This window comes from Salvia hispanica, chromosome 1, assembly GCF_029641045.1.
Source record: "Salvia hispanica isolate PSC_SH4W2 chromosome 1, Shi_PSC_v1, whole genome shotgun sequence".
In the NCBI taxonomy this organism is placed as follows: domain Eukaryota; kingdom Viridiplantae; phylum Streptophyta; class Magnoliopsida; order Lamiales; family Lamiaceae; genus Salvia; species Salvia hispanica.
The window spans coordinates 20,713,987-20,732,044 of NC_142692.1; the positions used below are offsets into that span (position 1 = coordinate 20,713,987).

Consider the following 18,058-nt stretch of genomic DNA (forward strand, 5'->3'; position numbering starts at 1 on the left):
TTCTGTAAATTGAAATAGCAATAACTCCATTAAATTTGATGAGAATACATAAGCGCAGACGTGACTCGATAAATGAAGGAGAAACTGACTCGATACATAACTAAAAAGGTGATGGGAAAGTTTTACTTTCACCCCAAGGTGAAATAAAACTTGCCAACTGGGTCCCAAAAACTCTTTATTCACTAAACATGACTATTTATTTTAAAGAAACATTAACGTAGACAACTCCTTCAAAATGATCTCTTCCAAATTCAAACTCAAATTCACCTCACCCTGCAGCAGCAACGACAATAAGTCAGCATTTCTTTTTCGACACAAAATTTTATATAGTGATAATAAAAGAGTGTTACATATTTCTTTTTTTAGAAATGTGTGACATATATAGTTAAAAAGGAAACGTGTCACTTTAAATAGGACAGAGGAAATTACTTGGCGCAATCGGTGGAAGGGCTAATCTTGTAAGGGATGTTGACACCACATTGCTTAGGGAGTCCGGCGGCCTTGTTGAGGTTGATACCGGAGTAGGAGCTCGCGAGAGATTTGAGGCACGTGCACACGGACTGGCGGTCCGGGGTGGTCCTGGCGGCGCCGTAGAGGCTCTTAACTCCGCCACAGCAGTTGCCAGGGGGGCCCCGGTTGGTTACAAAAGGGAGGCAAGGGGTCAAGTATGAGATCACCTGGCCACACCCGAGGGCCGCCTCAGCAGCCGGTGCGGCCGAGGCCACCAGCACGGCCGCGATGAGGGCCACACACAATGCCTTGGTCATGGAAGCCATTGGTTGATAATTGATGTGGTTTTGTTTTGAGTGATGAGAAGGTGAGATGGTTTGAGTGTGTGGAATTGGAGTGGTTTATATAGGAAAAAATTGGTGATGATTTTTGGGGTGAAAAATAAAATTATCTGTGGAAATGGGAAAGGTAGTTGTGTGGAATTAATGCTGCGTTTATTTGGGGGTACAAATTCAGGACTGCAAAGTCCAATTTTGAGGCCCTGACATTGGATAAATGTGTGTCCATACAATTTTTTAAAATTGGCTATTATTGATTCTTTTGAGATAACTCAAATCCTCAATTTATTGACTTGTGGTGATAGATTTTCAATCGGTGCGTGGAACTTGTTACGTGTTAGGCTTTTTTCCACTATTCGAGGTGGAATTTACTATTTGGGGTATACTATATAGTACTACCTTCATCTAATATATTTAGTTGGATATAAATATTATTGCATATAATTAATAAAATAAGAAAGAAAAAAAAATAATTAAAATATTATTAGTGGAGATTAGATATATATACTCTCATTAGAGTGAAATGAGTTTTGAAAATTAAAAAAAAATGCATATTTTTATAAAATAAACTGAAAATGAGAGATTTTAATTCTTATGAGACCGATTAAAAATAAAAGAGAACATATTTTTGTGGGATGGAGGAGGGGTGGTTTAGGGTTGGGTAAATGTCACAATTCTTATGTTAGGCAAACAAACATGTGACTATGGTCTAATTTTTTTTAATCTCGAGTCGGTGCAGAATAATACTGGTTAAATGTGTAGTTTTTTTACCTAGAAATATAAATAAATAAATGGGTAAATAGAAAACAGAAGATGATGGCTGCATGTGAGACCACATTTAATATGTCGATTCAGCATTTTGTTTTAAGATGGCATGGGGTGAAGATTAAATATATTCAAATTTAATTTAAAAAAAATGTAAAATCAATATTTTGCGATTTGAAAGTTAACATGCGTGCTCTGGCAGCTTCTGATTGCTTCTTTATTCCACGGACTATACATTTTTTAATTAATTTTTAATAAATATCTTTCGTATTAATATCTGGGTAGTAAACGCCTTTTAGTAGAAAATAGTCCAGCTACAAAAATTATTAATCATCGGAAGTTTCAAAAGTAACTAATGCGTTTAGGTTATAGACTTATAGTTGGAAATCAGAACTAGATTGCTGTATATTTATTACTCCATACCTAACAAATTATTCAAAATATATATTTTTCTTTGTCGCTTGATGTATTTTCCTTATATGTGTAGAATTTGGTGGAGAACGCATAGAAATTTGAAAAAGAAAACCTTTATTTGTTGGTCTGACACATTTTGTTCTTGGACTATTCCTTCCGTCTTACATTTGGAGTGACAATTAGTTATGGCACGGGTTTTAAAAAATTGATAGAGTATGTAATTAATGAAGTGAGAGGTGGAGTGTGTAATAAATGAAGTTAGTTGGTGGAAAGTGAGATGAGTAGACTTTTAGATTTTGATTTATGTTTTGGTTTATTTTTGTGTATATAATGACATTTGGGTGTAATTTGAGTGAATAATGGGATAAAATGTTATGTGCAAATATAGTAAATTCTAAATGTTACTCCAAATGTGGGATGGACTTTTATGGCAAAATGTCACTCCAAATTTGGGACGGAGGGAGTACTACATTCGTCAAAATTTTTTTAAAACGTCACGAGTTTTAATGCACAATTAATTAAAGTAGGAGAGCAAAATTGATAAAGTAAGTTAGAAGGAAATTTTTTTTTGATAAAGTAAAAGAGATGATGAGAAAAATTAGTGGAAATAGTGTTAGTGTATTGTGAAATCTACGTCCAAAAATAGAAGGATTCAAAAATTTCTATTTCTATGGTACGGCCCAAAATGAAAATAGTACTATCTATTTTTAAGGCGGAGGTAGTACTCCACCCATCCCCCATTAATTGGCATTGGTTGACATGGTGCGGGTTTTAGTAAATTTGTGGAAAGTTGATGGAAAAAAGTAGGTGAAATGTGTGTCCTATTTTTATATGTTAATTTTATAATAAAATGAGAGTAGAATGAGTTAGTGAAATATGAGATCCATTACCAAAAATAATAAAAAGTAATGGTGTCAATTAATTGGGGACGAAAAAAAGAAAAGAAAATTGGTGTCAATTAATGAAGGACGAAGGGAGTAGTATTTAAGTTGTATAGAATAATTAATGAAGCCCTTAAAGCCCACTTTATTCCCAAACCTGTGTCTTTTGGGAACGACATGTGTTTTAATGCAAAAATGGTAAATCATGAGAAAGATATATAGAGAGAAAAAGTGATTGGATTGTTATAAGTGGGGAATAGACCCACCTAATAAGAGAGAAAAGGAGACAATTTTTATAGCACAACAAAAGTATATGACGCCGATTATATATGATACAAAATTTGCAATCATATCTTTCCTTATATTATATACTTGCAGTTGGTTGTAGTGCTAATAAAAAGTGCATCTTAGTAATATGTGTTCAATTTGATTAATATATATGTAAATTGATATACAATATATTTATGTACTACAATGTAATGGCAACGTCTTTTATCATATGTCATGAGCAGACTCCATCAGTTATGGTCACGAAAATCTTAATCTATTATGTTTACAACCGCATCATATAACTAGAAGCATCGTGGCATTGCATAAATGCAATCCTATCCAATGACACAAATTGGGTGGAAAATTTAGGGAGATATGATACTCCTGTAACATCCCTAACCTGAAACTTGCATCATTTTGTATATTGGTATAGTTTATTTTGTAATTGCAGATTTATTTATAATGTTAATTGTAATAATTATATGTTGTACTCCTTCCGTCCCATAAAAGTTGAGTCGTATTCCTGTTTAGTTCGTCCCAATAAAGTTGAGTCATTTCCTTTTTTAACTAAAAACAAAACATCTAATCACTCTTACTTTATTCCATCAATTACTTTACTCTCTCTTATCTTTACTACTTTTTTCATCTCTCCTATTTATTTAATATAAATTCTTAATCTCCGTGCCCAAAAGTTTTGTATTAACTTTTATGGGACAGAGAGAGTATATATATATATAAGTGGGTATGTTTAGGTGTATTTTAAGTAGTAAATAAATAATTTTAAAGTTTGGGCATGTGTAATAACGTGAGTGTGTGCATGGACTAGTGTGATCTCATTTTCTTATATCTATCCTATTAGGTAATACAATAATAGTATTAAGTTTTTAGTAGTGCATGTGTGATGAGTATAGGTAAAGATAAGCCAAATTATTTTTTTTTATACAGCTTAAGTCGGCAGAACATAAACTTAACCTTATATATTTATATACGTGAGTGAGGTATTAGGAGGAAAGACAGAAACAAAAGTTCTTAGAAGAAAAAAAAAAAGGAGGCGAACAAAAGTTATAAGAAGTGGAAATGGAAATAGAAACAGAAATAGATTGATGATAAGGGGTAAATTAGTAGATGGAATTAGGAGCTTAATCAGTTAACCTATCGTATTCAGGTGTGTATTAATCACACTTTTAATTTTACATATTTTATGTGATTGATCGCTATGTGTTAGAGTGGAGTAAATATTTAGATTATATGATATGAATTTGATATAGTAGTGTTATTTGGAATTATTTTGTGAAATGTGATATGGATATGTGATTGGTGCAATGAATATGTGAGTGGTGCAATTAATATGTTTTTATATGGCATTAGAATATCTTCAATCGTTGAACTAAAGAGGATATGTGACAGTCTTGCCCTGGGTTCTACGGGTCAAAGAAAATAATCAAAGAGGGGCCTTCGTGGAAAGGTCAAATCAAAGAGGGGCCTTCGTGGAAAGGTCAAATATTTAAAAGGGACCTTCGGGTCGTATACAATGAAAATCCCAGGCAGATACCAGACTTGATTTGTCACAGAATAATGAGAAGGACGGAGAGACATATGCATATGAATATTAAATTGTTTATGATATTTATTACTTCCGGTGATATATGTTGGTGAATGAATGTATTTGATATCTGGGATTTGGAATTAAAGGTAGGGTTAAATACACTGAGTTGTGGCTCATATAAACCACTAATATTTTTCAGGAATAAGATATCAATGATGTGTGGGTTGATGTGAGTTACAGTTATTATAAGGGTTGGCGGCTGACGCGTTTTGGCAACCTTCTCCTCCTCATCATTGTTGATCGCTTTCATTTTAGTATTGTGATGTATGATTGTTGTTTGCCAAAATTGCTTCCACACACATGTATTCAAGCTTGATGCTCTAGTCTCACGCATCTGGTTCAAATATTTATCGATCGTCGTGAATATCTATAGCATATGTTGTTGATTATTACTCTGCAATTTTCCCTTCTGATATTAGTAGGTACTGTATATATTTTTCATTAAATGTTTTCTTATTTTGCAACTTCTTCTGGATGTTTCTCTTAGGATCTCATTGCCACTGCTGGGGCAGACTCGAATGCTGTAGTTTTTGATAGATCATCAGGCCAAGTAGTATCTACTCTCACTGGCCACTCAAAGAAGGTTGGCACTGAACATTGTCTTGTTTGGACTCTTTCATAAAGATGGATAAAAACATTCTTTGGTTCTTCTCTAGGTTACAAGAGTCAAATTTGCTGATAAGGTAATAGCTACCATGATTTCAGCCCATTTTAATCTCTTTTAATACAGCTCTATATTGGTACAATTTAGCTCATTGTTTCTCTCTTGTTTCATTGTGCCACTAGAATCACAACGTGCAGGGTCTATGAATCGCTCATTATCAGAAATTTCATGAACTTCCACTTCATCTTCTTGAAAAGCTGCATCTTCTTCTGCTTCTTTCATAGTGGTGTAACTAGGATCGAATTTCTTTGCTCGAACTTTGAGCACTGCTCGCCAATTTACCTTATCTTTTTTCTTGCTCGGAAAAGGTACAAAGTAAACTTGAGATGCTTGTTTAGCTAAGACGAAGGGATCATATTTCGAGTACTCCTTCAGTGTATTCACTTCTACAATTTTGTACTTCGGATGAACAATTGTACCACCATGTGGATGTGGAGTCGGATCAAACCATCCAAAATTGAACAAAACAACTTTCTTAATCGGTCTTGCACGATATTCCTGATGGGGTTTGGTGCCCCTTGCACAGCGGAAGACTTGTACAAAACAAATAAATCAGACGTAGGATCTATTTGACCGATTATGCGATTAATCAATTCACATGTTAAACAGATAATTGCATGCTAGAACGCAAATAATTCATGCTCAAAGAAAGTAAATCCTAAAACATGAATTCTACGGTTTAGAGTTACCGATTTTGATTCTCCAAAGAATCGTCGATTGCTCGCGCCTTCTCCACGTGATGATCTTCAATACTAGACCACGGATCTTCTGACTGGTTCCCGAACTGTATCTCGATATCAGGGTGGGCTGATCTTATCAAAATACTAGGACTCGAATAAAGAAGACAGAAGAAATCCTTTTGGGAAAAGGTGTGGAATTCGAAAATTCCTACAGCTGATGGGGCTGATATTTTCGAAAATTTCAGTAATGAAAATTGTGATTATTCTGTCTCCTTTATTCTCCTATTTATATTAAGTTCCTTTTGGGCCCAGACAGGGATCTATGGAAGGTTTTGGATATGGGCTCGCCCAATTAGCTTTTTACTAATTAAATTGAACCCACAATTTAATACAAGCTTATATTGGAATATTACGAGCAGCCACTACAGAAGTAATATTGAACTCTCCCCATCCAAATCCGAAATTACAAGTAATCCGGGTTTCCACTTTTATTATTTATTTCCCGCGCTTAAGATATAAATGTCCATTAATTAATTAATGTCTGCTATGGACTTAATTAATTAATATCTTATTAATTCCAAGAGTGGACATAGCAAGAAACATTTATTTATTATTCATAGAGTAATAAAACTCCAACTGGCCAGTTTTCCGAATAATAAAACCTTGTTCGAGCTCCTCTTGAGGACATTATCAAACGAGACTCACCTCGTGCACGTTTCAACATAATAGCAATCCTAGCACCGCTAGATATTAATCACCACTACCCAGTATATCAGGATTATTGGGTTGCGAAAAACCCGCACCATTTGATAAGTCAAAGTAGTGCATAATCAATACCGTATGCTCAATGCTAACATATGTAGATTAAGAAATAATATTTTATCAAGACCTAGTCTTTCAGTAGATAGCATAAAGATACGTCTTGCTGTTAGATCCGTTCAGTGCTATACCACACCAATGTCAAATTATTTCAGTAAGGCTTAGAAATATGCGGACTGACATTGCAACCTTTCACGATAGGTAGCCAAAGCCTATCTAGGTTGTGAAATTCTTCTTTTTCTTTTGCAAAGCATTGCATAGATCTGACCGTGTTACCTTAAAGTGGACGACGCCCACAACCGGTCTACTAAGCAAAAGACTTAGACTTTGTTTACTTCTTATGCATTTAAATGTTTGTAAAACATCTTATAAATGCACAAGCAAACACAATGTAATAATAATAGTGATTCTATTCGTGCGAGACTGCTCGAATAATACTGAATCAGGTTAAAAGTGGATTATAGAGTTTTACGTATACAAGCAAGATTCTATTCGAGCGAAACTTGCTCGAAACATGTTTTTCAGTATACCAAACCTAACAATCTCCCACTTATACTCAAAACATGCTTTCGAGTATACCCACTGCCAAAAACTCTCCCACTTATACACAAAGCAGGTATTGATTTTAGATATATCGAACTACCATTCATTTCACCAAGTGAAAGAAAAAATCTGCTTGGTTGTTCTCTGATAATATCTTTGTCACCATAATGTCTTTGCTGCGTACTTGATCTTTAATTAATTTCATCCCCATATGTGATTGTTTAGCTTAATAAACTCGTGTGTCCCTTGAGTTAGCCTTCACTAGAGTAATCAAAAAATAATACTCATAGGCATACTCAAACTTACGATTAAAGCTATTAGGAAGATATTCCTAAGGTAAACACATATTCAGAGGATGACTTACTCGATCACTGATTAGTCATAAAACTAAGACAGTGTAACCCCAAGGACATTACATGAATGACTGGTAAACTAGAATATAGTTACTAGTCTTTCTCAAGCACTAGGGTATATTCATTACCTCAATCAAAATCCTTTGCCATGGTTAATATGATATATACTTGCTATGTATAAGCATAACTAATATCAAACTTAGTACACATTATAGCATATATGAGACAACTATCTCCGAACTAGTCTCATAATTCTTGATCTCACTAAGTGTCAAACGACACTTGACTAGAAACAAGACAATTCCATCTTGAGAGGTATAAACCTTTTCATGGAATTTCTAATGCTTAAATGTTCCAAGCAATGTGTAGATATAGGATTCCTAAGAGAATCTCAACATTCTTTCTAGCAATCTTAAAAGGACTTAGATGCTAAGAATGTAATTAGTTTCTCTTAAATCATTTATCTTAAACTGGGTAGACAACCAGTTTCCTACGCCAGATGCCAATCTTAGTTGTTTGCAACTTTTGTAGATTTCATCATCGTAGAGTACCAATAATACCATACATAATGCACTTTCAACTTCCTTGTGCTTAAAGCACTGTTAAGGACACAAGTCAAATTCCAAATATTTGACAATTTTGATAAAATGCATATACTATGATTTAGATGCTTGCCTAAGACCACGAAGGTCTATATGAGCTTCCAATCATGCGTTTCTTGCCCTTAATTACATATCTATTAGAATGTTCTAGTAGATGATTTCCTCAAGACTTCTATTTATAGAAGGCTGTCTTGACAATCATAATACATACATTCTAATTTATGTAAGTTCTAATAGACAATAGGATCAAATAAATCCTGGCACAACGATAGCGAGAAGATAATTCTCTTTGGGCATAACCCATTGTCATTGTCTAGCCTTTTGAGATCCATATTTACACTTGCAAATATACTAGCTCCCACTGACTGACACAGCCTATAGGTAGTTTTGCAAGTCTTGTAAAACATGTTGTCTATCTTAGATTGTAGTTTGAAATCTATCACCTTTTCAAAGATGAATATCCAAATGAACCAATACTACATTGTAGTTAAAGGGATTATGTTCAAGTTGATCTAAGACTGAGTCTTACGACACTCTTAGACCCATGAACTTGTTGTGTTCCAGTGGAACGCTCCCACTACGATATGGTTCTTACAATCTTAGGTACTGAAGTTGATTTTATTAGTGCAAAAGTTTCTAATGGTATGACTTCTTGGTAATGTGGAAAATCCGATATCTCTCTCTTTATTTTGAGAGTTATCACGCTGTTAGGCTTGTAGTTCATCTCTTGATCTTCATACAAGAATTATATCTTTGAAGATTACAGAACTTATAACCTTACATCATTTGGGACAAACCTTAAAACATGCCTCAGTACTCAACTCCAATTTCTTGGACACTTTTCCAACACGTGTTGGAACAACATTCCACCTTGAGATGTGCTAGACTAGAGACGCTCTAGTCCACAACTCGTGTTTTGTAGAAGGTACTGATGTTGGTAGTTTCTTTAATGTTTATCCCATCAATGATAAGATTTTAATGAGTACAACTCATCACTTAATCAAACTTGTCTTAGAAAGACTTTGATTCCTTCTTACATAACTATCCCATTCATTAGATGAATGCTTGGATTCGTTAATGGAGATTAGACTCCCACTACTGATCATAACCCTTTGCTCGTCTCCTTATGGTGTAAACCATTAAGACTTGCTAGTCTTTCTATGTTGCACTTCTATAAGTATTCTGAATCTCTTGAAAAATCAAATGATTCTAACTCAAAGTGCATTAAACAGACTTTCTCAACTGTCAAGCTATTTAACGAAATGTTAAAATCTTGATAGTCTAGATCAGTTCGAACAATTTCTAAGTATTTTCTTGGCCTTAAGACTAAGAGCAATAAATACTTTATCATTCAATGATTAAGAAGTTGATGTGTTGTTGAATACTCAACCTTGTCGCAATTATATTATTTTAATACTATGATGCCTTAAGCATCAACCATAAAACAATAGTTGAGCATTAATAGCTCCCACTGCAACAAAAACCTAACTGGATCAAGATCTCTTATTTAGAAGTTGCATTGTCATGTAAGTCATTGTCCTTCTATAAAATAGGTCAATCCAACTCACAAAGCATCTTTTCTCGCTTTAAACAAACATTGATGACAATCCAAGCTCTCCCATTTCCATATCTAGTCTTTTGTTCAAATGAACTAGGACTTAAGAAAAATGCAGCCTTTATGAATTCGTCATCTATCATGTTACTTTCCTCTAATAGTAACACAAAGACTATTATTCTGAAGATTTTCTACTTTTCAGTTAAACCTTCTTATAGTCATTTCTTGTTACTTTAGGCGATGACTTGTGTCAGAAACTATTTAAGTGATCAAAAGATCCTCAAAACATTCTGTCACTTTAGGATATTCCAATCGAATCATCTTGACAGATTCTATTGATATCCATCTTTCATTGTCATTAACCAAGACTTGTCGAGCTACTTAAAGGAAAATAGCTTGACCTTATTCCTCAAAGAGTTTGTCAAGTACATGCATAATGCATTCTTGAACATTCTTCGTGGAATTATGTCGAGGAAATGGAGGACATGAATCATTTGAGTATAAACTTCAAGCTTTCAGCTATGAGAATCTTATCCACTTTCGTTTTCGGTCTACATAATTTAGGCATTCGAGTTTACTTTCTATAAGGATCGCAGACAAATATTAAAAGACATAATGAAGATTTGGCAAATAAACTTATTATCACATACTCATGCTCAATACATAATCACAAATAACCACAAAACAATTATGTATCTTACAACTGCAAAATTAATAAATTGTATCCTCCTCTGGAGGTTAATACGCATTAAAATTTTGACAATTTTACTGGTCACAACACCAACGCATCAATAGCTTCCTCCTCTGGAGGTTGACACGCCTAATGCTGCCTAAGCGCGACCATCAGATTTAGCATTACAGAATTTTATTTCTACAACACACTCCCATAACAATGTTCATGTGTTGATAACAAAATCAAGCTATCTCATAAATTCTGATTGAACCCTGAAACTCGCAGTTCCTTAGGATTATTGTCCCCACTCTGCAGGTGGCAATAATATTGGGAACCACTTTCTAGTTCATTCTATTTATTATGTGAGAAGTCTGCCCTTATGAACTTACTGTTTTCGTAGGATTATTGTCCCTACTCTGTAGGTGGCGATAATATTAGAAAATCAGCTTCACAAAATTTTACAGTCCAACCGATGGAGACCATATACAACGCACTTGTTGTAATCATCACTTAGATATTTTTATATGGTTTTTGCATAATTATCACATAAGCAGATAAAGCAGATAATCCACTTAAAATAGATAAACACCAAATAAACAGATAAATCCATCTAATGCATGGCATTTAAACACAGGATAATTATCGACAATTATTTAATCTAGTCAAGGGAGAATTAATTAAATAATTAATTTTTATATTGGATCATAATTATCCAATTACTGATAGGATTTATCAAGATAGAGTTAACTATCTAAATCCATTTAGGATTATTCAAGATTTTATTTCGATAAAATCAATCCTACAATTCAAGATAACGTTGATCTAAGATTATCATTATTTAAATCGTACTAGGATATTACTAGATAGAATCAGTTCCATCATTATCCATAAGATAAAAATAAAATCCTATCAACCAAGATTTATACAAATCTTTATTCTATTTAGAATAGACATCCAGAATATATTAAACATTTCTTAGGATTTCTTAGATAAATAAATTTATCTAAATTCAATTAAATAAGGATTTCTTATATATCATCTTTATCCTAATCTATCTAGGATATAAATCCATAAGATAAGGATAAATTGGATTAATACTTATTTTAATCCATCTAAGATTTGTCTTAATAGAATTAAATCTATTCAAATCTATGGGAATAAATAAATTAATATAAATGTTTATCCTAATTCATCTAGGATTTATCTTGGAATAAATCCATACAAATCCATAGAATAAGATAATATTATATTATAATCATTCAAATCTATCCAAGATTTATCAAGGAACAAATCCATATAAATCTATAAGATAAGAATAAAATATTATATTATCATTATTCAAATCCATCTAGAATTTATCTATGAAAAAATTCATATAAACTCATAGGATAAGAATAAAATAATATTATATTTATCTAAATCCAACTAGGATTTGTCTAGGATATATCCACATTAATCCATAGGATATAAATAAAAATTAAATTGTCATTATCCAAATTTAACTAGGATTCATCTAGGATTTAAATCCCTACAAATCCATAAAATAAGGATAAAATCTATAATTAATCCATGATTTAATACAAAATCAAATCTTATATAATATATAAAGTCCACAAGATATATTCAAATCTTATTTCCAAATTAATCCGGAATACTTTCCAAAATTAATGCAAGGGTTAGGAAACCCTAATCAAATTTGGAAAGCGAAGTCACGGAACGAGGTAATGCGACGTCAAACTCGAGGCCGGGAAACTGCCCGCGAAGAGCTCCCACTCGAATCACAGCCGCTGTTATGCTTCACGCAAACTGTCAAGCTCGAGAGCTTGAGCTGCCGATGCAGCTTGGCCAGCCTGACTTCTCCGACGCCGGCTGCTCACGAAGGTCGCTGTCTTTCGAGCCCGGGAACTGCCCACGAAGGGCTCCCACTCAGACCGCCATCGCCGCCTGCATCAAGCTAGCCTTCCCTCTCCGTCTCACGCATCCACCGAGCCTGACGTCTCCGACGCTGCTGCGTCGACGTCGCTCCGCTGGAGCTGCTGTCGCGTCTCCGGCGTCAGCGGTGCTGCTGCCTCGTGAAACCACCATTGCTGCTGCTGCGACATCTCCGACGTCGCTGCCGCCGTGTCGCAGCTGCTCCGGTGTTGCTGTTCACTGTTGCGACGCCTCTGGCGCTGCTGCTGCGTCGTCGCTTGTGCGACGTCGTCTCTGCAGCCGCCGGCGCTGCTGCCCGGTGATCTCCGACGCTGCTGCGTCGACACCTCTCCGCAGCAATTCTCCGCAGCTGTCGCGAATTCCCGACAATCTATTACCGAAGGCGGTGAACACGCAGCAGTTCTTGAATTTGCCGACTTGGAAATTTAGTTCACGTAAGGCAAATAATAAACAAAACTCATCTAATCCAAGTAATCATTGCAATATTGCAATGATTGCTTTATAAATGAATTAGATTCCACCGAATTAGTTTCTTCGATGCTTCGTGTTTTACGTTTTGTCAATTAAAACTAAACAACAAACAAACAAACACGCGGCGAAGAAATCATGCATTCAAGCAATTCACATAACATGAAATTAATTCACATAATCAGAGCCAAAAATTGGCTCTGATACCAATTGCTGGGGTTTGGTGCCCCTTGCACAGCGGAAGACTTGTACAAAACAAATAAATCAGACGTAGGATCTATTTGACCGATTATGCGATTAATCAATTCACATGTTAAACAGATAATTGCATGCTAGAACGCAAATAATTCATGCTCAAAGAAAGTAAATCCTAAAACATGAATTCTACGGTTTAGAGTTACCGATTTTGATTCTCCAAAGAATCGTCGATTGCTCGCGCCTTCTCCACGTGATGATCTTCAATACTAGACCACGGATCTTCTGACTGGTTCCCGAACTGTATCTCGATATCAGGGTGGGCTGATCTTATCAAAATACTAGGACTCGAATAAAGAAGACAGAAGAAATCCTTTTGGGAAAAGGTGTGGAATTCGAAAATTCCTACAGCTGATGGGGCTGATATTTTCGAAAATTTCAGTAATGAAAATTGTGATTATTCTGTCTCCTTTATTCTCCTATTTATATTAAGTTCCTTTTGGGCCCAGACAGGGATCTATGGAAGGTTTTGGATATGGGCTCGCCCAATTAGCTTTTTACTAATTAAATTGAACCCACAATTTAATACAAGCTTATATTGGAATATTACGAGCAGCCACTACAGAAGTAATATTGAACTCTCCCCATCCAAATCCGAAATTACAAGTAATCCGGGTTTCCACTTTTATTATTTATTTCCCGCGCTTAAGATATAAATGTCCATTAATTAATTAATGTCTGCTATGGACTTAATTAATTAATATCTTATTAATTCCAAGAGTGGACATAGCAAGAAACATTTATTTATTATTCATAGAGTAATAAAACTCCAACTGGCCAGTTTTCCGAATAATAAAACCTTGTTCGAGCTCCTCTTGAGGACATTATCAAACGAGACTCACCTCGTGCACGTTTCAACATAATAGCAATCCTAGCACCGCTAGATATTAATCACCACTACCCAGTATATCAGGATTATTGGGTTGCGAAAAACCCGCACCATTTGATAAGTCAAAGTAGTGCATAATCAATACCGTATGCTCAATGCTAACATATGTAGATTAAGAAATAATATTTTATCAAGACCTAGTCTTTCAGTAGATAGCATAAAGATACGTCTTGCTGTTAGATCCGTTCAGTGCTATACCACACCAATGTCAAATTATTTCAGTAAGGCTTAGAAATATGCGGACTGACATTGCAACCTTTCACGATAGGTAGCCAAAGCCTATCTAGGTTGTGAAATTCTTCTTTTTCTTTTGCAAAGCATTGCATAGATCTGACCGTGTTACCTTAAAGTGGACGACGCCCACAACCGGTCTACTAAGCAAAAGACTTAGACTTTGTTTACTTCTTATGCATTTAAATGTTTGTAAAACATCTTATAAATGCACAAGCAAACACAATGTAATAATAATAGTGATTCTATTCGTGCGAGACTGCTCGAATAATACTGAATCAGGTTAAAAGTGGATTATAGAGTTTTACGTATACAAGCAAGATTCTATTCGAGCGAAACTTGCTCGAAACATGTTTTTCAGTATACCAAACCTAACAATTCCACCTCCACAACTTCTTTCAAAATTCCATAGAAGTCATCCTCCTCATAATTGTAATTCGATCCTCTGATACATACCCCACTATTGACGGTGGATTTACTCTTCCCATAAGAGTATGTGTGGAATTTATATCCATTGACTATACAAACATTATAGCTTGTGACCTCGGTCAACGGTCCTTGTGACAGATAGTACAAATGACTATCATGAGGCAAGTTGTTTTGGACCTGTATACCAAAAACTTGGTGAATAAATTATAATTTTTTGACAATTAAAAACATATAAAACTAAATATTATAGAAAACTTACATATTCATTGAACCATAATGCATAGTGATCTTCTAATTGTTACTCTATCTGCGGCAAAGTTATTCCTGGATACGACTCGCGCAATTGCTCGATGAACATACTCCATTATTAAAAGAAATCAATAACTAAGTAACAAATATTTAATTCAATAATCGATTATTGATGAAATCAAACTTACTACTCAAATTCCTTCGCTTCTTGAGTATTAAGCAATATGTAAGTATGCGCCGCTTTGTACTCGGCTTCTAACAAGAATCGTGTTCGTCCCTTCTCAACACATCTGGTATCATATGTGAAAATCTGAAGCATATCTTCGGGGTGAGTAGATCCTCCCCCGTCGTCATTACGAGGGACATCTCTACCTCGGCAACGAACATGTGACTCGAAGTAATGTGTGCAAAAATGAGATGCTTCCTCGGTCAAATACGCATTACATATTGATGCTTTTACAGCAGCCTTTTTCTTAACATTTAACTTCAGTTTGCGCATGTACCGTTCAAATGGATATATCCATCCAAAATGCACTGGTCCAGCGATCAATGCCTCATATGCTAAGTGGACTGGAAGATGCTCCATTGAGTCAAAGAAAGACGGGGGAAATATCATCTCAAGCTTGCACAAGGTAACTACAATCGACTCACTGTATTTTTTCATATCAACCTCCCGTATCACTGTGGCAGTAAGATCTCTAAAAAAATTGCTCAACTCTGTCAAAGGTTCCCATACAGTGTGTGGGAGTAACTCACGAAGTCCAATCGGTAGCAATCGTTGCATAAACACGTGACAGTCGTGACTTTTCATACCGTACAAATTATGTTTCTTCTTATCAATGCATCTTGATAAGTTAGAAACATAACCATTTGGGAATCTCAAAATGTTGAGCCACTTGAGCAATAAATTCATATTTTCTTTGTCAAGCGTGAAATTAGCCTTATGATATTTCCCGTCATATGGCCATAGTTCAGGTCGTATGCCAAGCTCTTCCAAATCTCTTCTTGCATTGGCATTGTCCTTCGTCTTGCCTTCTACATTCATGATGGTATTGAAGATATTGTCGAAAACATTCTTCTCTATGTGCATGACATCCAAGTTATGACGAATCACATTTGTCTTCCAATACGGAAGATCCCAAAATATGCTTCGTTTATTCCATCCAAAAATCTTGCTCAACTTAGAGTTTATTTCCGCACCTTCATCAAATACTCTCTTGAATTCAAATTGTTCCAGATGATCAAGTATTTGTTCTCCATTTAAGAATGGAGGAGGACCAGAACGCTCAGTTATGTTCTTTCTAAAGTTCTTTTTGTCTCTGCAGAATCGATGATTTCTGTTGAGAAACCTCCTGTGGCAATCAAACCAAGTGGTTTTCCGTCCATGATTCAAGGAGAAAGCTTGTGAGTCCTCCATACAATATGGACACGCACGGTGTCCAGATGTGCTCCACCCTGACAACATTGAATACGCAGGGAAGTCACTGATAGTCCACATCAACGCTGCGCGTAGCTGAAAGTTCTGTTTTCTTGATATATCATATGCAGGGATTCCTTCGGTCCATAAATCGTTAAGCTCTGCGATCAGGGGTTGTAGAAACACATCAATATTCTGCTTGGGATTCTTTGGACCGGGCACAATCACAGTGAGAAACATGTATGGATTTTTCATGCACATCCACAGAGGCAAATTGTATGGAATTAAAATCACCGGCCATACTGAGTATTGTGAACTAGATTGACCAAATGACTGAAATCCATCTGTGCTAAGTGCTAACCTGACATTTCTTGATTCAGAAGCAAATAGGGGATGTGTCTTGTCAAATGTTTTCCAGGCTGCAGAATCCGCCGGATGACGCATCTCCCCTGAAGTCTGGGCGTGCTCTGCGTGCCATCGCATTGATTGAGCTGTAACTTCAGATGCATACAAACGTCTTAATCTTGGGCCCAAAGGAAAATAGTACATCTTCTTGAATGGACGACAGCCATTACCCTTAAATCTAGCATGACCGCAAACTTTGCATTCAGTCCTATTTTCGTCTTCTTTCCAATAGATCATGCACCCTTTCATGCAACAATGTATCTTGAGAACGGGCATATCTAAAGCCTGCATCTGTTTCTTGCACTGATAAAAACCGTTAGGCATACGATTCGGTTTCGGCAAACGCTCTTCCATAAACTGACACAACTCGTCAACAGCTCGCTGAGATAATCGATGTTCAGACTTCATAGTCATTAGTCGAGCATTTGTTGACAACTCAGAATAATCACATCTCGCCCACAAATCAGACTTAGACGCTTCTAACATATTATAAAACTGTTGCGACTCATTAATGGGGGGCTCTGGCATGTACGTAGGCGGAACATATTGCCAAGGCTCGTGAGCACTTGATTGTCCCCACGCATTGTGCACCATATGCTGGTATGGATTTGATGTTGTATCAAAATCCATCGATTTTGCCTGTGACGATGCTGCGACATCAGAAGATGCTCCGACATCGTAATGATATCTCCAATCATAATAATTCCGAGTAAACCCCTTCTTCACAAGATGCTCCCTCACCGTGTCCGTATGAAAATATTTGTTATTATCACAGCGTTTACATGGACATCTAATTTTCGAGCCATCCATTTTAGAAGGGTGTTGAATAGCAAAATTTATAAACTCATCTATTCTATCAATAAAATCCTGATTGAATTCTCCAGTGGGAAATTTTCTCTTATACATCCACTCTCTTCCCGGAATAATATTCATTTTCACTATCCTATCATAAATACAAAAAAAAAATCAAATCAAATCAAATAAAACAAATCGTTTTCCCCTTAATGAACTGTAAATCTAATTGAGATTTTATACAAGAGCCAAGTAGAGCCACTCAATTATCCAATGTCCTTTCTTTCTAAGCCACTAAATATATAATCCAGAGAGTTCAAGACTTTTACAAGTAATTAATTACACATTTTATCAGTATTTTTATTTGGAAGAAAATGG

At 35.5% G+C, this 18,058-nt stretch overlaps 2 protein-coding genes across 2 annotated transcripts; both read right to left on the minus strand.

Annotated features, from left to right (window-relative positions):
* LOC125224078 (non-specific lipid-transfer protein 1-like) lies at positions 1–841 on the minus strand. The gene is made up of 2 exons (XM_048127425.1): positions 430–841; positions 1–273 (listed from the first exon to the last, which is right to left on the minus strand). Exons 1-2 carry the CDS (start codon positions 774–776, stop codon positions 264–266), a joined length of 357 nt encoding a protein of 118 aa, XP_047983382.1. The 5' UTR covers positions 777–841; the 3' UTR covers positions 1–263.
* Positions 842–15,253: 14,412 nt separating this feature from the next.
* On the minus strand, positions 15,254–17,698 carry LOC125221053 (uncharacterized). Its single transcript, XM_048123182.2, has one exon. The coding sequence runs from the start codon at positions 17,696–17,698 to the stop codon at positions 15,254–15,256; it is 2,445 nt and encodes an 814-aa protein (XP_047979139.2).
* Positions 17,699–18,058: the final 360 nt, after the last annotated feature.

What these genes read in the sequence shown, in the direction of transcription:
- LOC125224078 (XM_048127425.1), bottom strand. Translation starts at nt 776, where the DNA reads ATGGCTTCCATGACCAAGGCATTGTGTGTGGCCCTCATCGCGGCCGTG.
- LOC125221053 (XM_048123182.2), bottom strand. Translation starts at nt 17,698, where the DNA reads ATGGATGGCTCGAAAATTAGATGTCCATGTAAACGCTGTGATAATAAC.